At 41.7% G+C, this 26,407-nt stretch overlaps 1 protein-coding gene across 1 annotated transcript in view; it reads right to left on the bottom strand.

Annotated features, from left to right (window-relative positions):
• Positions 1 to 428: 428 nt before the first annotated feature.
• Positions 429 to 26,407, bottom strand: part of LOC119954853 (zinc finger C3H1 domain-containing protein) — a 65,701-nt gene continuing 39,722 nt past the window's right edge. Inside the window, 11 exon segments of the mRNA XM_038780435.1 lie at positions 429 to 663; positions 866 to 971; positions 1,065 to 1,305; positions 7,446 to 7,637; positions 8,278 to 8,464; positions 13,511 to 13,697; positions 15,869 to 15,994; positions 16,662 to 16,763; positions 16,984 to 17,105; positions 18,177 to 18,308; positions 20,734 to 20,843. Of these exon segments, the coding sequence (XP_038636363.1) occupies positions 444 to 663; positions 866 to 971; positions 1,065 to 1,305; positions 7,446 to 7,637; positions 8,278 to 8,464; positions 13,511 to 13,697; positions 15,869 to 15,994; positions 16,662 to 16,763; positions 16,984 to 17,105; positions 18,177 to 18,308; positions 20,734 to 20,843 (1,725 nt within the window). The 3' untranslated portion in view covers positions 429 to 443.

The following is a 26,407-nucleotide window of genomic DNA, read 5'->3' as shown; positions in this document are numbered from 1 at the left end:
GGGGGGCGGATGAGGAGAGCGAGAGGCGGGACGAGAGAGAGAGAGAGGCGGGACGAGAGCGCGAGAGAGGAGGAGATGAGACGGGCGTAGAGGTAGAGTGGGGGACTGAGAGAGAGAGGAGGGGGGAGTGAGGAGGGGAGAGAGAGGCGCGAGAGAGGGTGCGAGGGCGAGAGAGAGGCCATAATCTGATCAGCCAGTTTACTGAAAGGCAGAATAAGCTTGATGGCCCAAATGGCCTTCTTCTACTGAGCCTGAATGCTTAACTTGTTTAGCAAAGCATTGAGTAAGAGGGGAACAAATGGGGAATAGAGAAGGTGACCAGCAAACGTTGTGCATAAGAAAATATTTCCAATAACAAATAAAACATTTGCTGAAGACCTGCTGCTACCTATGGAAATTATCAACCTTGGAATGTATTCACTAACAGTGTGAGGAAAGGAATATCAAAAAATAAAAATACACACCACTGAAATAAAGAACTTGAATGCATGATAGAATAATTGAGCATTATGGGGACTCCTTCTAAATGCACAAAGCCACACATTCGCAGCATCATCGGTCTGTTTTCTCTCTAAATAGAGGTCAGCTAGAGCTTCAGTAAGTTGGTAAACAACTGGGCAGGACTGTAGCAGTGTCTTGCAAAGAGTTTCAGCAGCTTCCCACCTAAAAGATATAATTCCAGTCATCTTACTAAAAACTACAAAAACATGAATATTTGTTAACAAGTTCCCAATTGTGATTTATGATTCTCCAAACATGTAGAAAATGCCAAAGTGCTAAGTTTAAACATTAAGGCCACCAATCTGGGTCGTGAAACAATGCTTCATTTATATGTCAATGTTATTAGGTTTTTAAGTAACTGTACCTTCCCATTAGCTTCAGTGCTAAAATCATATTTCTATAAACTGGGAGACAGACTGTAATCTTCTCCTCCACTGAAGGACAGTTTTCTGAACATGCTTGGACAGCATCTGAACAAATTTTGAAAAAAAGAAATAATAAATTAACTGAAACTCTGACGTGCAATCTAACACAAATGAAAGATATAAAACTATCAACTTCACCTTCAAACAATGCAAGTAATGTGTCGGGATGTGTCTTTATATCTTTTGATGATTGCCATGGGATAATAAACGGCTCCTTCATCACAAGCTTGGATGGAATGGCTACAGCTGGATCGAAGAATTGGCAAGGGAGACTGTTGAATTCAATGAGGTGAATATAGGCTAACCAAGCCAGGCAGCAGTCATTTGTATTTAAATATCCTGCCACACTTTTGTTACCATCTGAACACTTCAAGGCATTCTGTAAAACATACCGGTTAAAAATATGGATACAAATTCTTAACTTATACATTCAACTTGCATTTGGTGACAAAACTCAGAAAACTAAGTTTTAGGTGGTAAGCAAATATCTTTATGACAGCATAACTCTCAAATACAATAATAATCTTTATTGTCACAAGTAGGCTTACATTAACACTGAAATGAAGTTACTGTGAAAAGACCCAAGTCTCCACATTCTGGCGCTTGTTCGGGTACACTGAGGGCGAATTCAGAATGTCCAATTTACCCAACAGCCCGTCTTTCGGGACTTGTGGGAGGAAACCGGAGCACCCGGACAAAACACACAGACACGGGGGAAAAGGTGCAGACTCCACACACAGTAACCCAAGCCAGGAATCAAACCTGGGACCCTGGCGCTGTGAAGCAACAGTGTTAACTACTGTGCTACCGTCCCGCCCATAAATGGTAACATCGACAAAATTAATGTTGGAGATTTATAAAATTAGAGTTATCATGTCAAGTTTTGAATGTATTTAGTAAAATATCTAAACAGTGTTCAAAATATTAATTTAGGAAGGGAATAGTCATAATTGGGCATGAACCTAGGTGGTGACGGCTGAGCATGTAAGGGGATGGATCAAAGAGCCAGAAGCCGAGTGGGTGCGCGCGGAGGAGACCTCCTGCAGGGGGACCTCACTCCGGGCCCTCACCATGGTGGCACTCCCATCGCCACCCAAACAACACTCCAGCAGCCCGGTGGTAATAGCCACCCTCCAATCCTGGAACCAACTACGGCAGCAATTTGGCCTGACCAAAATGTCAGGTAAAGCTCCCATCTGCAACAACCATAGGTTCACACCAGCGCTGACTGACGCCACCTTCAAAAGGTGGGGGCAGGACAGGGGGACACTGACAGTCAGGGACCTATACACGGACGGCAGGATCGTAACACTGGGCGAACTGACAGAGAAATTCCAGCTAGCCAGGGGGAACGAGCTAAGGTACCTGCAATTTAAAAACTTCCTACGAAAGGAGACAAGGGCATACCCACAACCACCACGACAGACACTACTGGAAGAGTTACTAGACGCAAGCATATTAGATAAAGGAAACTGTAGCGACATGTACGACCGACTGGTAGAAGGGGCCGACACCGTACTGGACGCAACAAGGAGGAAGTGGGAGGAGGACCTGGGGATCGAAAAAGGGTGGGGACTCTGGAGCAAAGCACTGCATAGGGTCAACTCCACCTCCACGTGCGCAAGGCTCAGCCTGACGCAACTAAAAGTGGTACATAGAGCCCACTTAACAAGAACCCGTATGAGTAGGTTCTTCCCAGAGGAGGACGACAGATGTGAACAGTGCCACAGAGGCCCGGCCAACCACGCCCACATCTTCTGGTCTTGCCCCAGACCTGTGGAGCACTGGACAACATTCTTCGAGGCCATGTCCAAAGTGGTGGGGGTGAGGGTGGAGCCATGCCCGAAAGTGGCAGTCTTCGGGGTTTCAGACCAGCCAGATCTATTCCCTTGGAGGAGGGCGGGCGCCCTTGCCTTTGCCTCCCTGATTGCCTGCCGTAGAATCCTGTTCGGCTGCCGGTCAGCAGCACCACCCAAAGCTGCAGACTGGCTGTCCGACCTCTCGAAATCTCTCCAAATGGAGAAAATCAAATTCGCCATCCGAGGGTCAGAGGACGGCTTCCACAGAACATGGGAGCCATTCACCCGATTGTTCCGGGACCTGTTCGTGGCCAACAAACAAGGAGAAGAACAGCCAGGTAGCCAAGAAACAGGAAAGTAGCCAAAGCATGAGAGGGAAAGATAGACCAGAAGGGTACAGAGCTACCGCTGTTGAGCAGGGGCACAATACTGTCCGCTGACTTTGTGGGGAAAATTAACACTTCAGCAGCAGCAACCCATGGAGGGGGGGGGGGGGGGGGGGGGGTGCGCCCCGATGGGAGGCGTGTGGGGCAATGTCTAGTGGATTGCTGACGTATATTCTCTTTATGCACTATGTTAATGTTCACTAATTTGCTGTGTTGAGATTATTACTATTTAATATGGAAAATTTTGCAAAACCTTAATTTAAAAAAAACAGCAGCAGCAACCGGGGGGGGGGGGGGGGGATTTCTTTCCCTTTTTGTTAGGGGCACATGCTCTATCTTGTTTTGAATTGGGTGTTAATTTGCTAAACTGTTTATCGTTTAGAGGGTTAAGTTGTTCTGGTCTGTTGGCATGTTGCCCTTCTTTCTTTGGAGGGTTTTGTAAATTTATTGAAAAACTTTGAATAAATACATTAAAAAAAATAATAATAATTGGGCATGAACAGGCAGCAAGCTTGAACATATTTATATCAGGCTAGGAGCAGTATCCAAATTTTCAGTCAATGCCCGTAAAAGAGAAGGCATAATAAATAACAAAAAGCTGGAAAAACTCAGCAGGCCAGCAGCATTTGTTACAATAAACAATTTTACAATTACAATAATTATAAAGAGCATTCTCGCTTCCTGCGAGAAACCCAGCTACCCAAGAAATGCATCCATTTGATAGCAAACATTAAGTTAATAAATGCAAGATGGAGTAAGCCCATCAGTTTTTTTGATAGCATCTGCAAAATATCCTTTTGCAAAAAAGCAATACCCTTTCCGATGAGAATTTTAATAATAAAGACACAATTTTGGGGAACAGTCAATCCTAAAATGCAGTTTTAATTTACTCCAAATTCCAGGGTTCAGTTTGCATTTTAAAACTTTTAGAGTGTCTGTCTGGTTGCAACTGAGTATAAAGACACGAACTGCATCTCCCTCAATACAACTCAGCATATGCAGGAAATGCTCCCATTGGTATTGCCGTACAAATAAATGCAGCTTTATTTTGTAATATCTACGTAGTTGCTTAAATATCCTGATCTTAGCCAATCAGCAATGGCTATGGACAATTCAAACAACTGAACAGCAATTGAGAAAGGGACTCATGGCCACACCATCTTTCCACACTGAAAAATGCTAGTTCAAGAAAAATATTCAGAAATAAGAATTATAATAAATGAATAGTCAGCATGGATTTCAGAAGGGAAAATCTTGCTTGAATAACTGGGACCATTGCCATTAACAATTTGGATGTGGAAATTCAAAACAGTTGCTAAATTTCCGAATGACACCAATTTGTTTTTGGCAGGGGGGTAATGAAAGAGGAGAGCATTAGTCATCAGGGCTCAGGACTGCAACAAATTACACAGGGACATTAATAAACTTCTAGAATGGGAAAATAACTGGTAAATGAAGTATAACACAAATAAATATGAGATAGTACCTTTCAATAGGAAAAATAGGGAGGTCAGTTATTATTTGGAATGTTCAAATTTGGTTGGCTTGAGAAACACAAGGGATCTCGGAGTACAAATACAAGCACAAAGTTCCACGGCCATAAGAAAGCATACCAGGAACCAGACTTTAGTTTTGGAGTGAATAGGTGATAGTTTTAGACAAGAAAAGGTGGGAGGTGGCTCAAATGGTTGAGCCATATGGCCTTTTTCTACATCTTATACAAGTTGTGTAACTTTAATTAAAAATACCATGAAAGAAATTCTCAGGTGCTTCTTACCACTCGTTAATAAGCGTCAGCAGCACCAAGAATCCAAAAAGGAATTAGCACCAGTGCCTGCTGAATTGTCACTTATATGAATGTATATGGGAGCCTTTTTAAATCTAGCAACATCCCATTGAAGGGACTGAAGTGGCCAAATTACCTATTTTTGGTGGCTTTAGACAGGAGAAGAATGGTGGTCAGAACACAAGACAATTCCTAATTCTTCTTCAAATAGCACCAAAGATTCTTTCACATTCACCTGAGCCAGATTTTGCAGATATTTGGATTTGGAAATTAATCAGATTTAAATTCTCTTTTTAAAAAATTTTTTGCAGCCATCTGTTGCAGCTGCTGAGACAAAGAGGAACTTATTTGTTAATGAGCCCGGCAGATGGCTAGGCAGACCAGTTTGGGGAATATTGCTGCTCACCAAACACTTCCCACTGAAATAAATGAGACAATTAATTCATCCCAGCCTGTCCAGATTGGCCACATTGACCTCGAGAACAGCAAAGACTAGTTTTTAAAAACCCATCCTTTATGGGAGACAGTTTTCTTAACAGGATTATAGGGGTAAACCTCTGAATGAGGAAGTAATTGGAACAACAGCCCTCTTACTTCCTGTAAGCATGGAGGAAAAGAAAAAGGGCAAAGGTGCACCTAAAGTTCCCAAGTTAATCCAAATAGGTATAAAAGGAGTTTAAATTCACTGGAAATTAACTCAATTTGCATCAGAATTCATCTCACTCAATTATTTTCAGTTCACTGATTCACAAGGCAAAGATTATGAGGATTTTAAACTTCAAATGCACAAATGACCGTATATTATCCAGTTCAGTCTACAAGGGAGTTCCCACTGTTACTTTTCGGTTGTCCCATTATTACTCACTGGGCACTTTACTGAATATGATACATTCTTAACAGGGTAGCCAGCATTGCCAAACTAGAGAACAGTTAAAGGCAAAGTCAAAATCAAAATATGTCACAACATAATTCAACTCCAAGGCTGGGCGAGAGTCAGCAGAACATGCAACCCAGGGCAGTAGAGCCCAATTCTATCCCAACAAGTTACTAATAAAAAGGGTCTTGGGTTTTCGATTTAGAATTTTATCACCAATGAGGCAAGACTCTGAAGAACATCTTTCCCAAACTGTCAGGCACATTAAATTCAAAGAGGCCAAATGAGGGGGAAAAAAAACTAAGAAATAACTGGTAATAGACCTCAGGTTGCCCAGGTTTTAGAGCTACATTTGGCCTACAACCATAGTTCGGACTATCCTGCTCACTGGCATCTCGCAATTGATCATCCTTTAATGATATGGTAAGAAACAGGTCAGAGCAATGTGATCAGATTACATTTAAAAGGTTTAAATCAAGACAGTTCAAAATTTGAAATACTCAACACAATTAGCATATTGACCGACAAATTTCCTACACAATACAAATATTAAGTTTGTATTGATGTATAAACATTAATGCACTGTAAAGATAAATAAGAGAAATTACAGAATCTATTCCCACGGGAACTGAATTATGGAGGAAAAGCTCAAAACCAAGATGAACATTTTTGGACAATTTGAAATTACAACTTCAAGCCAGTTTATTGAATGGGGAAAAGAAAATCACCAACCTCTTTCAACAGGTTGATCAAAAAGGTGTCTTGGAGTCTTAAAATTATAGAATAATTCAGCACCGAGGCTGCCATTCAGCTCATCCTGCCTGTGCTGGTTCTTTATTAAAGCTAACCAACTACTCCCACTCACCTGCTCTCTTTCCATAGCTCAGCAACTTTTTCTCCTTCAACTACTTATCCAGTTTATTTGCCTTTGAACATTAATATTGAATCTTCTTCCATCATACTTTCAAGCTCTGCATTTTCAATCACTACAGATTATTCGTCAAATGGCAACCAGTTCCTTTGCTAATCAACTAAATCTATGACTTCTGGTTGGGAGACCTTCTGGAATAGTTTCTGGACATCTCTATAAAATCAGCTTTTAACCTTCTGGGGAGGCACTGTAGCATAGTGGTTAGCACTGTCACTTCACAGCTCCAGGGTTCCAGGTTAGATTCCTGGCTTGGATAAATATGATTCTCTGACAGAGAACAATCTCCGTTTCTGCAGTTAACTGAGTTTATCTTGCTGGAGATATCTTTTGAAGTACTGGGGCTGGTTTAGCACACTGGGCTAAATAGCTGGCTTTTACAGCAGACCAAGGCAGGCCAGCAGCACTGTTCCATTCCCGTACCAGCCTCCCCAAACAGGCGCTGGAATGTGGCAACTAGGGGCTTTTCACAGTAACTTCATTGAAGCCTACTTGTGACAATAAGCGATTTTCATTTCATTTGTCATTTTCAAGTCAGTCAGTTTTAACAAATCTCTTCCGCATCCTCTCCAAATTGAGGCCTAACAAGTCTTTTACAGAAGATTAGCATAACTTCCTTGTTTTTGAACTCTGCCTCCAAAAACAAGTAAAGGATCCTCTTATGAAAAAGTCTTCTCAACTTGCCCTTCCACCTTCAGTGTACCAGAATACTTAACTGCAAATGTCATAACTTCCAAAATACTAACCTGAAAAATAGCCAGTGCATTCTGCTGCCTTCCTGTAAAGAGACTTAATTGCACCCAGAAAAGCAGGGACTGTAATAGTTGAAAAGACAGAATTTCCGATTTTTCAGATCTTTCTATCGTTTCCATCAGGAATTGCACAATTCGGCCGCATACATAGTCTTTTCCATCGAAAGAGTTCTCTAGCATTAAATACTGCAATCAGAAAAAGAATTATGGCTCTAAAGGAAAATCTGCCCTCCGACATTCCAAATTGCTTCACAGTCACTGAATGACTTTTGTAATCAGTCTCATTCGGCAAGGAAACACTGCAGCTAAATCACAAACAAACAGCAACAACCGACAAGTTAAAAAACATTTTGACAGCGGAGGGTTTGTTAACAAGATCACGTCCATTAAACAGTATAGCTAGACAAGTATTTCACATTTAACTGAAAAATGGCACTTCCAACAACACAGGACTTGTACAGCAACACTCACGTCCTGCCATCTGCTGTGGAACTTTGGATTCAAAGTGTATTACTGGGCTGGATTCTCCGGTCCCCCAGACACGTGTTTCTCGGCTGGGCAACATGCACTGGCAACAGAAGTCTCTCTTCCCGCTTCTGGTATGTGGGATTTCCCATTGAAGCCAGCCCACGCCACTGGCAAGCTCATGGGTGCACTGCCAGGGGGAAAGGAGAATCCCAACAGCTGGAGAATTCCAGCCACTATTAAATTAGACTGACACTTGCAAGAAATGAGAAATTATGTTACACAGTACCTATGCTAAATGAAGCTAACATATATGCCACTTCTAATGTGGGAAAAAAAATCTGAATTTTGAAATACTTACAGTCCACCAAACTACATTTGTAGAAGCATACTGTACAGCTGTCTCGCACATTTCTTGAACCTCTTCCTTTGTGCCTCGTTTTGAAAACAAGTTGAGATAATGGCACCATATTTCAGGATTTGCTCTATTAATTTCGAGTGCTCGAGCTAAAGCATTCAAAGCTGCATCTAAACATTCTGTTGGAGTCCTAAAAGAAAGGAGTTAAATTATTTGTGAAGCACCTAAATGTGAATTCCTCCAATACAAATTTTACCAATAAGCATGAGAATGCAGGCACCATTTCCATAATTACCACATGCAAACACTGATCATTTATTAGGAGAGAAAAAGATAGATACCAGGAAGCAAGGGATACTTTTCCAGGAGGAAAGGGCATGATTTATTTTTCCTCCGTTAGGGATGGGGCGTGAAGATACAAAGAAAAACCCTTATACTGCACACTTCCAAAGCATCCATGTTAACCTTTTAAAAATAAAATGCATCAGTGCCATCTACTGACACAATACAGCATGTCGAAAGAAGATTTTAAACAACCAAGTCACAGCAGCAAGTAGCACTGAAGAAAAGTTAATCTGGCAGCAACGTTACAGTGCAGAGTAACTAGTCAATGTTAAGTTAGGTAATTCAAAACACTTTTCAGGTTTTTGACGGTGAACTGTTTGCATTTGCCATCACAGTCCTCTGACCATAACTACAGGATTTGGCACAAGCGCCAAAAATGTGGAAATCCTGAAGCTGTGGTCTGATATTCACTGCTTTACTACAGGCTGTGCTGCACTCCCCTTTGCCGCTCATTTCTGGGATGTAAAGGATCAAGCCTGGTTCAATGAAGCGGAACTAGAGTTTCAGTGGCAATTGGAGTAATAACTACTCCCAAGTAAAATTATTGGATCCTGACCAATCAATATATTTGTGGAATATTGTTAAACATCTCCATTATGATTAAGCAATAGACTTTCACAGTAGTTAGCACTGTTGCTTCACCCCGGTTGAGTTCTCGGCTTGGGTCACTGTCTGTGTGCAGTCTGCACGTTCTCCCAGTGTCTGTGTGGGTTTCCTCTCGGTGCTCCGGTTTCCTCCAAGTTCCGAAAGACATGCTGTTAGGTAATTTGGACATTCTGAATTCTCCCTCAGTGTACCCAAACAGGTAGTGTGGGGCGACTAGGGGCTTTTTACATTAACTTCATCACAGTGTTAATGTAAGCCTACTTGTGACACTAATGAAGATTTATTTTAAAGCTAGATTTAAATTAGGTTTGTTTATAAAATTTTAGCTTCGACATTAATCCCATGAGTATGCCCCAATCTTTATTTTGCACTCTTAACATTTAAAAAGTGATTTGATTAGTGCTTTTAATTTCCTGGTTAGTGGTCTGAGAGAATGGGTTGCTTGGACAGCTTGGTGACATTACTGCAACTCGACACTGTGTATCCCCATGACAGATCAATTGCAGTGTTTTAAAGTTCTCGCCACAGATTGCTCAAAAAAAACTGAAGTCAGTGACAAGTTTAGCACACTGGGCTAAATCGCTGGCTTTTAAAGCAGACCAAGGCAGGCCAGCAGCAGGGTTCAATTCCCGTACCAGCCTCCCCGTACAGGTGCTGGAATGTGGCGACTAGGGGCTTTTCACAGTAACTTCATTGAAGCCTACTTGTGACAATAAGCGATTTTCATTTTCAAGTTTGCTTGCTTTCCGCCGACCATAAACTGAACAGTTCCAAAGGGAGTGTACAGGTGAAGCTCAACACTAAGGAACGACAGTAACCTCCCAAATCATATCAAACATATAAGCATTTAGTGGCCATTTGTGACGGTCTCCTCCACCTGGGGGATTTTGTTTTCAACCTACCCTTCACTAAAGGACCTGCCTGCCACTTTTAGTAACCAGTAACTCCTACTGGAAAAAGAGAGATAGTTTTTTGTCAAATGCTCATAATGAAGCTTTGCTCGCCAAGACTGGAGGCTATTTGTTCACTGCCACCATGACTATGTTAATTGCCAGCACTCCCCACAAGTAGATCCTATTTGTTGCATTACCCACACAAACAAAATTTAAAGCATCTTAGATTGAAATGTGTGCAATGATTGTAAGCACTGTTATGATCACATGGTGTTACTTGCACTGACACTCAAACAATTATAAAAACTGTAGAGCAAATGCTCACACATGCATAGTTAATTGTTTAACTGCTCATAAAGGATGCCTATTTAACAACTCAGCACAGGCTTGGTGGGAAGTCCAGAGAGGTTGCTCATGTAATGTGGTCCTGACTTGCAAACATGGACCAGACAGATTGGGGACCCCCTATTTAAAAAGAAAATCAATGGATTAAAAGTAATGAGGGTCCCAAATGCACCGAACATTAAGCGGAATCTCCAAAATCTGGATAAATACTCCAATAAATGAGGAAAGAGCATCAATACCATACTGTGAGAAATGGAAGGGAAACTGGCAACATAAGGAGGTCTGCAACTACAGCGGGGGCGGCATGGTGGCCAGCACTGCTGCCTCAACAGCGTCAGGGGCCTGGGTTCAATCCCGGTCTTGAGTGACTATGTGAAGTTTGTACGTTCGCTCAGTGTCTGCATGGATTTCCTCCGGTTTCAGCTCAGTCCAAAGATGTGAAGGTTAGGCGGGGTTACAGGGATGAGGCGCTCTTTCAGAGGGTCGGTGCAGCCTCAATGGGTCACATGGCCTCCTTCTGCACTGTAGCAATTCTATGGTTCTACAGCATGACATGATTTTTTCCCCTTTACTTTTTCAAAGTCCGAAAACCTGTGACAAAGTAGGCTCAACCCAAATAAAGTGTTCACCACATGTAACTTGTGGGCAACAAAGGTGATGTCTGCACACACACACACACACACACACACACACACAATGAAGTCAGAGTTCAGGGATACACCGCAGAAATCTGTCCCAGAACCCCATGGTAACCAGAACTGCAGGTACACAGGTAAATCCACAAAACCCAAAGGGAAATATTTAAGCCAAGTATTGCCAAAAATAGGAAACAAAGCATGTGCTTTGTGTAAGACACTGATTATCAATTTATAGGTGTGCAAGCAGATTTTGCAGCATGACTCACCAGAGGTGTGATGAAACACTTGTCAGACAGGAGTACTAACATATTTAACGCACAAGTCAATTAAATATATTTCTCCTTTGTAGCCAAAAGTCTATTTACTGGATGAACATATTAAGGACTCCGGATGCAGGGTGACATGTGGCACAGTGGATAGCACTGAGACTGCGGCACTGAGGACCTGGGTTGAATCTCGGCCCTGGGTCACTGTCCGTGTGGAGTTTGCACATTCTCCCCGTGTCTGCGTGGGTTTCACCCCCACAACCCAAAGATGTGCAGATTAGGTGAATTGGCCACGCTAAATTGCCCCTTAATTGGAAAAAAAAATATGTGGGTACTCTAAATTTATTTTTAAAAAAGGACTCCGGATGCTTGCGCTTTTTATTTTTATTTTTAAATCTTTCCCAGACAGAACACTCTTCTCTTGCCATTAGCACATCCGTAAACAGTATTCCTGCAACCTAGAATCAACTTCCCAATGCAAATGTTCCAACTGGGAAATGCTCCCAATACTGCCAAATCCCACTTTGTCCCTCCTAGTACTTTCAGGTGTTGGTAATCCCATCTCTCGTCTCTTGGAACCTAAATTCTTCCATTCTTAAAAGTGCAGAAGTTCCATAAAATTTCTGTTATCAGTTTTGAAAATAACAATCTCATGCTTCAATGAAATGAGTTATTTGGAATGCATGGAGGAAAATTCTAGAAGCAGAAATTCCCGAGTCACCGTCAGTTAACACATTTGCAGGTCTACAGCAGGAACAAACCTTTCCCACCTGTACACTGCAGCAAAATAAATGTGGGCTTCAGACCTCGAGGTGCATCAGGTGTGCACGAACTCAGCGTTGAGAATTTTAACGTAAAATTTCCCATTAAAACTATTTCAACACCCAAGACAAAATATATTTTATTTGTATAGGTGTTATCAGGAAGTGCACATAACATGCAAGGTTTGAATTGATATGTGTACAAGATTTGATGGGAGGAGAACGGAATGAAAGAAATTTTGAGGGAACGAAGATCAAGTTGGTTGCTGAATCTTTCTTCCACCTGCTGCAATCCTTGGTTGAAATACTGTAAGACTGCCAGTTCCTGCATATTCTAATATGAATCATTGAGGATGCAAGAGAGAGAAAGTTGTAGATTAACCATGGAGAGGCAGGAGGATGGAATCCCAACCACACTGGAAGCCTCAAGGAAGGAAATTGAAAAATAAGTACAGCTGAAATGCTCCATAAAATTTGACTTCTTTTGATAGAAGTAGGAGACTGTGAAGGTGGGATAATAGGCAAATTGCTTTGTAGCTAGCCTCAAGTATTGCGAAAATATTAAATTTGATTTTAAAAGATGACTGTCAAATCCTGCATGCTCAAAATACATCTTGTGTGGCGGGACTTCTTGGTTTAACAGAGTTCTCGATGCAAATATTTAATTCCTAATAAAAAGCAGATTCAAAACAGAAAACCTATGTGTGTGCAGTTAAATTGTAACTGGTAATTATAATCAAGTCTTACTAATTTTAGTGCTTATGTGCCTGAGCAGCCTTAATTCAATGTTGACTGAAAATGATTTAGGTAAACATTCTCTTAAGTAACTGGTCTAAATTGCAACATCAACTCCATTTTTCGTAACAAAAAAAGTTTACTGGTAAGCTTTTGCATTATATTTTATAGAATCAATACTTCTTTTTGATTTTATGACCTACAAAACCCAGTGCAAAAATAGTCTGGCAAATTTATTGAGTTCTCTTGTTTTTTCTGCACAGCCGAACCAGTTTTTAAAAAAAAACTGGAAAAGTTCTAACATTATTTGACACATTAAACCAATGTGGTCATTTTAAGCATTTGTTAATACAATACAAAGTTTAACACATTTAACATACCTAAACACTTGAAAACTTGAAAGCTATCTAAACAGTACTCTAATGCACTGCATACTGCTGAGTTTTGTCCAAGTCAACCCAAATTTCCATTGCAAGTTACTTAATAAAGACTAGTTATTTGATAACACAGCAACTTACATGAACAATTTATTTTTGTTCACTCTGCTGCAACAGAATGATTTACTAAATGAATCAATCAAGATCATTAAATGTTAACCTATTTACAGTCATCATTTCATTAAATCAACTCAGGAAATTAGTACATACCCTTCCTTTTGATTCCTGTATTTGTAAGCAAGTTTAATCCAAAGCTGTACATCTTGGGGATTCTCCATTACACTTGTTTCTAGATTGGCAATGTCATCAGTCTCTGCTGTAAAATACCGAACATCATCTGGAGTTATAACTGCATCCAAAACTTGAGTTCCAGACCACGGATGTTCCACAGACTTGGCTGAAACATAAAAGGATATATTTTTGATTCTGCAGGAAAAAGGAGATCCAAAGTGGAGGAACTAGCATTTAAGAAAACACCCTCATGAAAATGATTTTGCAATAGTCATTTAAAAACTATTGTATGTTACGTATACAATCAACTTGTTGCCCCAAACACACAGGCTCCCGTACCATCCTTTTTATAAAAAAAACATTCCCGGTTGAGACACCAGTTCAGTCAAAACTCCCAGAATTCCCATGTTACCATAAATTTACTGTACCTCACAAAGCCATATCCCACCACTTGTGTATTAACACACTCAACATTATGCCAACCTCATCAACTTTGATAATGTTGTAGGTGAATAATTTAATTGACTTTTAATTGTCATTTTCATCAGCTTGCTTAGTGATCTGTGCAATTGCCAAGCTCAAATGTTTTGAACAAAGTCCAGTTTTCAAACTTGTTGGCAAGACACAGTTGATCAAATTTGGTTAAAATACTGAAGATTATTTTGTTGGAGGAATGAGATTTGCTGCACGATAGACCGCTTAAAGATATTGTTAGATGGCTCCTAGAATTTCCAGTTTTGCGAGAATAATCACCTGCCATATCTGGTAAAAGTCAAACAGAGATAAGAGTATCAGCTGTCCAAACACTTAAAACACTGGAATTCCAGCAGAATGTTCCTTAAAAGGTCTCAACAAATGTGACAACTGGAAACAATTTCAATTTGCAGCTTTTTGTTTTAAAAAAATAATTCAGCAAGGTGAATAGATCTGTAAATGCACAGCCAGTTGATGCTCCAAAGTCTGGTAGAATAAGGCTCTTGGAACAATAGGGTGCACAATTGCTACCATACACTTCCCGATCTAAATTATGCACATATAATGATGTAACATCAACATTAGAACAATTTTTTTAAAGCACAAACAACCTGGTTAAAGATCAGTGTCAGCAACCTGATCAGAGTGCTGTGGACATCATGGAAATAGGAAAATATTGCTTTCAAGTAACATATCAGCCATAATTAATTTCTTTTATAAATTTAACAGTACCCAATTAATTTTTTCCAATTAAGGGGCAATTTAGCATGGCCAATCTACCTACCCTGCACATCTTTGGGTTGTGGGGCGAAACCCATGCAAACACGGGGAGAATGTGCAAACTCCACACGGACAGTGACCCAGAGCCGGGATCGAACCTGGAACTTCGGCGCCGTGAGGCTGCAGGGCTAACCCACTGCGCCACCATGCTGCCCCAATCAAACACTTTTAAAAGGGCCCACATGAGGTTCCCTCAGATTTTAGCAACATTAACTCAAGTTTTTTTATTTATAAACCTACTACTTCGAAAGCATCTTTGTTTTTAGTCAAAAGGGCCAGATGATCGGGGAACAAAACAGCTGTTGCCTTCAGTCCGAACTTTATAATACTGTTATATCATCAGATACTGCACAACCTACTCGGTGTCTGACACTATAACAGTGACCACAAAATTATTACATACACTGGCAATGAAGCTCAATGGGACATAGAGGTCATGAAAACACCATACAAGTGCAAGCTCTAAGTTACTGAACTTTGCATACTTCACTTTACTGTATTAAATACAGAATGAAAATCGCTTATTGTCACGAGTAGGCTTCAATGAAGTTACTGTGAAAAGTCCCTAGTCGCCACATTCCGGTGCCTGTCCGGGGAGGCTGGTACGGTTTTGCAAATCCTATCCCATATCTGGCCAAAGTAATTCAACATTCCAGTATGAGAACCTAAAGAGTTAATACCAGGTGTGTGTTAAACATTGTTTATTTGAATTGTTGCTGTGGAAATACTACAGGCCTTTGAAGGACAGATTTATTGATGTATTTTTATCTGAAGTGAAAGAACGGAGGGAAAATTCCACTTATACAATAAACACTGTATAATCCACTTATCAGGACAATCTGCGATCAAAGGACGCATGGAGGAGGACTGTGCTGTTAAAATCACACCATGAATGAAAAACTGCAGGTGAACCATTTTGTTTGTACATTGCTTTATCAATGATCCACCATCACATTAGTTAAAAAGAACAGATGCCTATGCATTCATAATGGATAAAGATTGTATTGTCCAAATATTGCAAAAACAAAATCAAATGGCTTTTAAAACTCATTCTACTCTTATCTACAGAAAGCTTATGCATACCATATCTTATTGGTCCAGAATTTGGTTCATCATCGCTGTTGCTATTGGTGTTGCTTTCAGAAACTTGTTTTCTTGAAAGCTTGGGTTTCCATTTCCGTCTGTCTTTGAAAGTTGTGTAACGAGGTGCTGAAACAAGTTAACATTACTTTCATGTAGCAACTTCGATGAAAATGTATAATTTCTGCTGCTTAATTTTCAAACTCAACGTTCCTGTATCAGTTGTTATTGCAGCACCCAACAGCTTACATCAGTTTTGAAAAAGTCTCATATCCGTGAATACATTTGTTCAGTAAACAGCAAAATTACATGTGCTTAAAGAGATCATACTATGACTAATTCACAAAGCATTTGTTTTGAAGCACTTCAAGTCAAATGCCCCATTCTACTCAGGCATATCCAACCCATCCAAAATACGTTTATTGAAAGGGTTTACTTTAGATTATTTCCACTTGATGTAATATGGACAGCTATGTCAATATACAACTCGCAGAAACATTTTCTTTCTCAAACCATTCTCTTTTGCATGGGCTAATTCGCACTGTTATGGTGCTTCAGCCAAAATGTTCATTCTTCGTGGATGAGTCTAGAAGTCTGTGTGTCATAATGTGTGGAGTACATCAGTAGAGGCCAATTCTCAACTCAATTCAGGGAACAGGTGCATTTTTATTGGACTCGCAAGCCAGAGGTTAGATGTGCAAATTCCATCACTAATAGGTGAACCTGAACACAATAAGTCTCGCAAGTTATGGGCTATAAAGTAAATGTGGTATGTGAGAAAATTACAGTTACTTACTGTGACCAGTACACTCATTCACTTTGCTGACAAGCAGAACAGCCATCTCATCTGTCGTCATACGACCTTTGTTTTTGCCAAACTGTTTATCCACATAATTTTCTTTGCATATAAAAGATAGATTAGTTAATTCTATGCTTTGAAAGCTTGCTTCAAAATGCAACATCTTCAACCAGAAACACTTCGTGTAACAAAAGAAATTAATGAACATGGGATAATCACATTTTGACTAGTCGCACATGGTTACATCACAAGTAATTCACATTTTATAGATCAAAACAATTTACATAAACATCCAAACAGTAAATAATAATTTTATTACCTGCTGCAACCCTGATTTCATCATCTGTGCTAAAATCTGAACATTTAATCAGAGATAAATTGTAGGAGAGAAGATCTTGAAACAGCTGGCATTGATTTAAAATGCAGTCTCTGATGTGCTGCCTAGAAAGAAAAATACATTTTAGATTTTAAAAGATTTATCAAAATCTCCACATTACAAAATGGATGTAATTTAATTTCTGTAACGATAAGCCCTCAAGTTCTGGATACTTTTGCAGCATCAGGACCAGAATCCAAAATGGTTCCAACTTATATAATTAGCTTATTAAGTATACAATGTGGAGAAAGATCAGTTTCCAATTCCTTTTTTCCAATTAAGGGGCAATTTTAGTGTGGCCAATCCACCTAGCCTTCATATCTTTGGATTTTAGAGAGTGAGACCTACACCAACACCGGGGGAACGTGCAAACTCCACACAGACAGTGAACCAGGCTCGGATCAAACTTTGGTCGTCAGCGCCATGAGGCAGCAGTGCTAACCACTGTGCCACCCATCAGTTTCCAATTACATCATAATCGTGGGTGGCATGGTAGCACAGTGATTAGCACTGTTGCTTCACAGCTCCAGGGTCCCAGATGCAATTCCCAGTTTGGGTCAGTGTGTGTGGAGTCTGCACGTTCTCACCATGTTTGCATGGGTTTCCTCCAGGTGCTCCGGTTTCCTCCCACAGTCCAAAGATGTGGTTAGGTGGATTGGCCATGTAAATTGCCCTATGTCCAAAAAAGCTTAGTGCGGTTACTAGGATAGGATGGAGGTGTGGGCTTAAGTAGGGTGCTTTTTCCAAGGACTGGTGCAGACTCGATGGGCTGAATGGCCTTCTTCTGCAATGTAAATGCTATGATTCTATGATTCAATCCCTATGAAAGCATTTTAACTTCATAGATGCTCTGGTGATTAAGTAACTCATTCACATTCAATAGATCACAAGTCTTAATAATCATTTGTTTCAAGTTTGTATACACATAATAAAATAATTAATTTGAAGGGCGTTTCCTATACTGCTTTAAGAAAAACAAGGCATTACATTTCTTAGTGTAAATATGCAGCAAGGTCATTGGGCTAGAACTCTTACTACCATGTACGTACATTTTTCACTGCACCATTGATTTTATTGTACTGATTTTATTGTACTAATTTAATCTTCATGTGCAAGACAAAACAGAATATACATACCACTGACAATCATCATCATTGCATGTACCAGTTAAATCAAAACGACAGAAACACTGTTTGGGCTCAATCATGTTGCTATAGGAAATTGAACTAATCAGAAGTTTCTCCTTGTTGCGAAAGTAAGGACTGAATCTGAAAAGAGAGGTTTTAACAAACAAGAACGATGAAAACAATATAGGACATATTATGGCAGCCCTTCAAAACAAAGGAAATAAACCACACATTTCATGTACCAGTTAAATCAAAATGACAGAAACACTGTCTGGGCTCAATCAAGTTGCTCTAGGAAACTGAATAAATCAGAAGTTTCTCCTTGTTTCAAAATAAGGACTGAATCTGAAAAGAGGTTTTAAAAAACAATATAGAACATACTATGGCAGCCCTTCAAAATAAAGGAAATAAACCACACATCAGCCTTCAGCCAATGTAAAACAAAAATCAATTTGTCATTTTATTTTCTATTTTAAATTTTTTTTTTTAAGTAACCAATTATTTTTTTAAAGGGACAATTACCATACAAATCTCTGTGTTGTGGGGGCGAGACCCACGCAAACACTGTAGAATGTGCAAATTCCACACGGACAGTGACCCGGGGCCAGGATCGAACCCAGGTCCTCATCGCCGTGAGGTAGCAGTACTAACCACTGTGCCACCGTGCTGCCCCCAGTTAGCATTTTCAAATGTGCACATTTGCCAGCAAATGAATTTTCGCTTATGCTAATGTTACAGCAGGTAGAGTAAGATGCGACAAGTTGCATGCATCTAATCAATAAACTCTACAATTTAGCAGCACGGTAGCACGTGGCTAGTACTGTGGCTTCACAGCGCCAGGGTCCCAGGTTTGATTCCCCACTGGGTCATGCCTGTGGAGTCTGCACGTTCTCCCCATGCCTGCGTGGGTTTCCTCTGGGTGCTCCGGTTTCCTCCCACAATCCAAAGACATGCAGGTTAGGTGGATTGGCTGCGATAAATTGTGGCCAAAAAGGTTAGGAGGGTTTATTGGGTTACGGGGATAGGGTGGGAGTGAGGCTTAAGTGGGTCGGTGCAGACACGATGGGCCGAATGGCCTCCTTCTGCACTGTATGTTCTATGTACAAAGCGGGATTTGTTATGTTGAGATCAATTGCCACTGGAGTATTCAATTACTAAAACTGAACAGATGTTTCAATGTATCCAATCTTTCCTCAGCAACTTTTTAAAAAATGAAACCAGTTTACAAATCACCTAACTGGCTGATCCCATCTCCTTCAATGCATGCTTAGATTAGGTAGAATGTCACAATTAACCTATATCATTATCACAGTGATGTATGCTGTCCATGAAACAACCATTCAAGCAGACAGAGTATTTTCACTTCTTTACCCAGGGCAGAGAGAGTTTGGGGCTTGATACCATAAGGAGTGGTTGAGGTGAACATTTATGCTGATAGAGTTAGTCGAGGAAGGACAGGAGGTAACTGCTTGGAACGGAGGCAGCAGCAGAGAGGCGACTTAATTAAGGTATACAAGATTGAGGGGTCGATATAGACAAGGAAGACTTGTTTTGCCTAGCAGAGTTGTCAATTACCAGGGGCACAGGTTTAAGGAGATTGGTAAAAGCATTCGAGGGGATATTGGGGAGAGAAAAAAAATCACCCAGAGGATGGTGTCAGGAAATCGATGCCCAGATATGAGATTGAGGCAGAAACACTCAACTTGTTTAAAAGATACCTAGATCTATACCTGAAGTGCAGTAACCTGCAAGGCTATGGACCGGGTGCTGGAAGGTGGGATTAGAATGGGCAACTAGGTTTTTTTTCCAGCTGGCACAGATTCGAAGGGCTGAATGGTCTCTGTGCTGTAACTTTAAGGTTCTAAATGGAACATACGTGCTAGCATGGGCTGGTTAAGCTGAATGGCTTGTTTTTTTTAAAATTAATTTCTGAGTACCCAATTCATTTTTTCTAATTAAGAGACAGTCGAGTGTGGCCAATCAACCTAATCGGCGCATTTTTGGGTTGTGGGGGCGAAACCCACGCAAACACGGGAAGAATGTGCAAACTCCACACGGACAGTGACCCAGAGCAGAGATCATACCTCGGCGCCATGAGGCAGCAATGGCCTGTTTAACCAGTCTGCTCAGCACACGTGTTCGAGTGCTGTTGTGACAGAATACAACGGTTACTCTTTTGTATTGGGAGATAATAACAGTAAACTATAGCAGAAATTTAAAGACGCCGTACCCTCAGAATTGTCAGTAATGAAATAATGCCAAGGAAAAATTATGTTATCTCTAACTTGAGCAGAAATAAGTGCTTCTTGGTTTCATTAGCCTTTTAATCCAGAATCTAAACTACTTACTAGTCATGTCAACCTATTTTAAAAGAAACATCTCCTTACTCAAAAGTTTGGAGTTATTTGGTGGATGCAATGGGTTTGTGTACACATTAGTAAAATCAGCCAAATTTTGCATTTATAGTTCTGGTGAACTATAAATTAATTTTTTCTCCTTTACTATTATCAGCACTTTTTCCCCAAAATATTAAGTATTCACATATTAACATGTTTTTATTTCATACCTGTAAGATTTGAAGACCAAAAGAGGGCTATTATATGGTCCAAATGGAGTTGGTTTCAAGTCAACTTGTCTCGACTGTGCCAATACTACATCCAAATCCACAGGAATCTCCTGCAGAAAACAGCAGTTCCTTTTATGTAAAAAGTATAACCACTTTGAAAAGAACACTTCACATATTCTGTGCGGAACTCTTCAGAAAGGAAAAAGTTACTTGTGACTTAAGCAGGAAGTACCATAGAACATAGAACAGTACAGCACAGAACAGGCCCTTCGGCCCTCGATGTTGTGCCGAGCCATGATCACCCTACTCAAACCCACGTATCCACCTATACCCGTAACCCAACAACCCCCCCCTCCCCTTAACCTTACTTTTTTTTTAGGACACTACGGGCAATTTAGCATGGCCAATCCACCTAACCCGCACATCTTTGGACTGTGGGAGGAAACCGGAGCACCCGGAGGAAACCCACGCACACACGGGGAGGACGTGCAGACTCCGCACAGACAGTGATCCAGCCGGGAATCGAACCTGGGACCCTGGAGCTGTGAAGCATTTATGCTAACCACCATGCTACCGTGCTGCCCCTATACTGCCCGTGCTACCATGATCAAGACTTTTCCAAAATGTGTGTGTTAAAATAGTTTTCACGGTTCAAAATAAACTTTTCAAACTGCAATTCCACTCTAATTAGAAATGTCAATGAAAGGCAATTTCCTTATTACAGTGAGCTTTTGTCTGTGATTAACAGTGTAATACCACTGGTGATGGAAATGTCCAGCAGTTTACTTAGATTGTCATAGTTTGATGTTTGTAATGGCTTATATCCACAAATAATTTGGCAACCGTGTGAAATGAATTCCAAATTTAAAAGCAATCCTTAAATGTGTTAATAATTAAATAGGCAAGAATGGTTTGATAAAAGCAATTGTGCGAAGTTTGATCATAAACCAACACACACAAACATCTACTCGAGAACGCCCCAGTAATACTAGGTGGCCGTTTGAAAGTTAAATGCATGTTCAATGCAATTCATTTGTATGATTAAGTCCACCATGTGCAGTTTTACAACTTGAATGATTAAGTACAAAAATGCACAGGGAAACGATCATCTTCCCAACTAACAATTCATGTGAGCTTTGGCTTCCCGGGTAGCACTCTCAACCTCCTTAGAAAGTGGAGCTCAAATCCCATTCCAGAGACGCGAGCATAAATAGCGCGGGCTGACACTCCAGTGCAGTACTGGGAGACTGCTGCATTTTTTAGCGCAGTTGCCTTTCAGATAAGACATTAAACTAAGGCTCTTTCTGTCTTCTCCGGTGGGTATAAAAGATCATAGGGCACCATTATTTCAGTGGAGATATCTAAGCCTTGGCCAATATGTAAACATCACAAGAGACTATGTGATCAATGTCAAATTATTTCTCGAGTGCGCTTGAATGGGCGGCACTTGCTTCAGTGCCAGGGCCCCAGGTTTGATTCCCGGCTTGGGTCACTGTCTGTGCGGTGTCTGCACATTCTCAGTGTCTGCGTGGGTTTCCTTCCACAAGTCCGGAAAGAGGTACTGTTAGGTAAGTTGGACATTCCGAATTCTCCCTCAGTGTACCCGAACAGGTGCCGGAATGTGGCAACTAGGGGCTTTCCACATTAACTTCATTGCAGTGTTAAAGAAAATCTACTGGTGACAATAAAAGATTATATTATATATTATATTAAGTACATTAATTGCCCGTCATGCTTCCTCAAGTGGCTCTTCCAATGTTTGACCACAAAGTGCTTTGGAATGTCCCAAGTTCAGAAAAGGCACTGTATAAAATGAAGTCTTTCTTTACACCTAATATCACGAATATTAATAGTCAGAAATTGAAAAACCGCATTTGATCAGTTTCACAACATGCATTTGCATACGTGCAGTGCGGTCAGCCTAATTTGAAGGTGGTTTGTGGAGGGGCTATTGTCAAGTGACAGTTAAACCCGAAACACTTCGTCAGTGTTTCCCACCCTACCTCCTCCTCTAACCAAAAAAAAAACACGGTCGTTGGGAAGCGGGAGCAGGGGTCTGTCGTGAAGGTGAGTGAGTGCCTTTAAATTTGCTTACCTTTCAGCGGGAGCAGGGTTTGAAGGGAATGTCAGGTAAGCTCTTTTTTTTCTTTTTCTTGTTTTTAAAAAAAATCTAGAGGTGATGTCAGGGAAGGCAGTACAATGCTCCTCCTGCAGAATGTTTGAGGTGAGGGACACCGTCAGTGTCCCTGCTGATTTCATCTGTGGGAAGTGCACCCAACTCCAGCTCCTCAAAAACCGTGTTAGGGACCTGGAGCTTGAGCTGGATGAACTTCGGATCATTCGGGAGGCAGAGGGGGTCATAGATAGAAGCTTCAGGGAGGTAGTTACACCAAAGACTGGAGATAGATGGGTAACTGTAAGAGGGACTGGGAAGAAGCAGTCAGTGCAGGGACCCCCTGCGGTCGTTCCCCTGAGTAACAAGTATACCGTTTTGGATACTCGTGGGGGGGGACGACTTACCAGGAGTAAGCCATGGGATACGGGCCTCTGGCACGGAGTCTGTCCCTGTTGCTCAGAAGGGAAGGGGGAAAGGAGTAGAACATTAGTAATTGGGGACTCAATAGTCAGGGGCACAGATAGGAGATTTTGTGGGAGCGAGAGAGACTCACGTTTGCTATGTTGCCTCCCAGGTGCAAGGGTACGTGATGTCTCGGATCGTGTTTTCCGGGTCCTTAAGGGGGAGGGGGAGCAGCCCCAAGTCGTAGTCCACATTGGCACTAACGACATAGGTAGAAAGGGGGACAAGGATGTCAGGCAGGCCTTTAGGGAGCTAGGATGGAAGCTCAGAGCGAGAACTAACAGAGTTGTTATCTCTGGGTTGTTGCCCGTGCCACGTGATAGTGAGACGAGGAATAGAGAGAGAGAGAGCAATTAAACACGTGGCTACAGGGATGGTGCAGGCGGGAGGGATTCAGATTTCTGGATAACTGGGGCTCTTTCTGGGGAAGGTGGGACCTCTATAGACAGGATGGTCTACATCTGAACCTATGGGGCACCAATATCCTTTGGGGGGGGGGGGGGGGGGGGGGGGATTTGTTAGTGCTCTGTGGGATGGTTTAAACTAATTCAGCAGGGGCATGGGAACCTGGATTGTAGTTTTGGGGTACGGGAGATTGAGAGTATAGAGGTCAGGAGCACAAATTTGAATTCGCAGGAGGGTGCCAGTGTTCAGGTAGGTGGTTTGAAGTGTGTCTATTTCAATGCCAGGAGTATACGAAATAAGGTAGCGGAACTGGCAGCATGGGTTGGTACCTGGGACTTCGATGTTGTGGCCATTTCAGAGACATTGATAGAGCAGGGACAGGAATGGTTGTTGCAGGTTCCGGGGTTTAGGTGTTTTAGTAAGCTCAGAAGGGGGCAAAAGAGGGGGAGGTGTGGCGCTGCTAGTCAAGGACAGTATTACGGTGGCGGAAAGGATGCTAGATGGGGACTCTTCTTCCGAGGTAGTATGTGCTGAGGTTAGAAACAGAAAAGGAGAGGACACCCTGTTGGGAGTTTTCTATAGGCCACCTAATAGTTCTAGGGATGTAGAGGAAAGGATGGTGAAGATGATTCTGGAAAAGAGCAAAAGTAACAGGGTAGTTGTTATGGGAGACTTTAACTTTCCAAATATTGACTGGAAAAGATATAGTTCGAGTACATTAGATGGGTCGTTCTTTGTACAATGTGTGCAGGAGGGTTTCCTGACACAATATGTTGACAGGCCAACAAGAGGCGAGGCCACATTGGATTTGGTTTTGGGTAATGAACCAGGCCAGGTGTTAGATCTGGAGGGAGGTGAGCACTTTGGAAACAGTGACCACAATTCGGTGACCTTTACATTAGTGATGGGAAGGGATAGGTATACCCCGCAGGGCAAGAGTTATAGCTGGGGGAAGGGCAATTATGATGCCATTAGACATGACTTAGGATGTGTAGGTTGGAGAAGTAGGCTGCAAGGGTTGGGCACACTAGATATGTGGAGCTTGTTCAAGGAACAGCTATTGCGTGTTCTTGATAAGTACGTACCAGTCAGGCAGGGAGGAAGGGGTCGAGCGAGGGAACCGTGGTTTACCAAAGAAGTGGAATCTCTTGTTAAGAGGAAGAAGGACGCCTATGTGAAGATGAGGTGTGAAGTTTCAGTTGGGGCGCTTGATAGTTACAAGGAAGCGAGGAAGGATCTAAAGAGAGAGCTGAGACGAGCAAGGAGAGGACATGAGAAGTCTTTGGCAGGTAGGATCAAGGAAAACCGAAAAGCTTTCTATAGGTATGTCAGGAATAAAAGAATAAAAGGGTAAGAGTAGGGCCAGTCAAGGACAGTGGTGGGAAGTTGTGTGTGGAGGCTGAGGAGATAAGTGAGATACTAAATGAATACTTTTCGTCAGTATTCACTCAGGAAAAAGATAATGTTGTGGAGGAGAATGCTGAGACCCAGGCTATTAGAATAGATGGCATTGAGGTGCGTAGGGAAGAAGTGTTGGCAATTCTGGACAAGGTGAAAATAGATAAGTCCCCGGGGCCTGATGGGATTTATCCTAGGATTCTCTGGGAAGCCAGGGAAGAGATTGCTGAGCCTTTGGCTTTGATTTTTATGTCATCATTGGCTACAGGAATAGTGCCAGAGGACTGGAGGATAGCAAATGTGGTCCCTTTGTTCAAGAAGGGGAGTAGAGATAACCCCGGTAACTATAGGCCGGTGAGCCTCACGTCTGTTGTGGGTAAAGTCTTGGAGAGGATTATAAGAGATACGATTTATAATCATCTAGATAGGAATAATATGATTTGGGATAGTCAGCATGGTTTTGTGAAGGGTAGGTCATGCCTCACAAACCTTATCGAGTTCTTTGAGAAGGTGACTGAACAGGTAGACGAGGGTAGAGCAGTTGATGTGGTGTATATGGATTTCAGTAAAGCGTTTGATAAGGTTCCCCACGGTCGGCTATTGCAGAAAATACGGAGGCTGGGGATTGAGGGTGATTTAGAGATGTGGATCAGAAATTGGCTAGTTGAAAGAAGACAGAGGGTGGTGGTTGATGGCAAACGTTCAGAATGGAGTTCAGTTACGAGTGGCGTACCACAAGGATCTGTTCTGGGGCCGTTGCTGTTTGTCATTTTTATAAATGACCTAGAGGAGGGCGCAGAAGGATGGGTGAGTAAATTTGCAGACGACACTAAAGTCGGTGGAGTTGTAGACAGTGCGGAAGGATGTTGCAGGTTACAGAGGGACATAGATAAGCTGCAGAGCTGGGCTGAGAGGTGGCAAATGGAGTTTAATGTGGAGAAGTGTGAGGTGATTCACTTTGGAAAGAATAACAGGAATGCGGAATATTTGGCTAATGGTAAAATTCTTGGCAGTGTGGATGAGCAGAGGGATCTCGGTGTCCATGTACATAGATCCCTGAAAGTTGCCATCCAGGTTGATAGGGTTGTGAAGAAGGCCCATGGTGTGTTGGCCTTTATTGGTAGAGGGATTGAGTTCCGGAGCCATGAGGTCATGTTGCAGCTGTACAAAACTCTGGTACGGGCGCATTTGGAGTATTGCGTACAGTTCTGGTCGCCTCATTATAGGAAGGACGTGGAAGCTTTGGAACGGGTGCAGAGGAGATTTACCAGGATGTTGCCTGGTATGGAGGGA

This window comes from Scyliorhinus canicula, chromosome 20 (genome assembly GCF_902713615.1).
Source record: "Scyliorhinus canicula chromosome 20, sScyCan1.1, whole genome shotgun sequence".
Lineage (NCBI taxonomy): Eukaryota > Metazoa > Chordata > Chondrichthyes > Carcharhiniformes > Scyliorhinidae > Scyliorhinus > Scyliorhinus canicula.
Note: the sequence above shows the minus strand (reverse complement) of the source record. Positions and strands in the feature narration are given on the sequence as shown.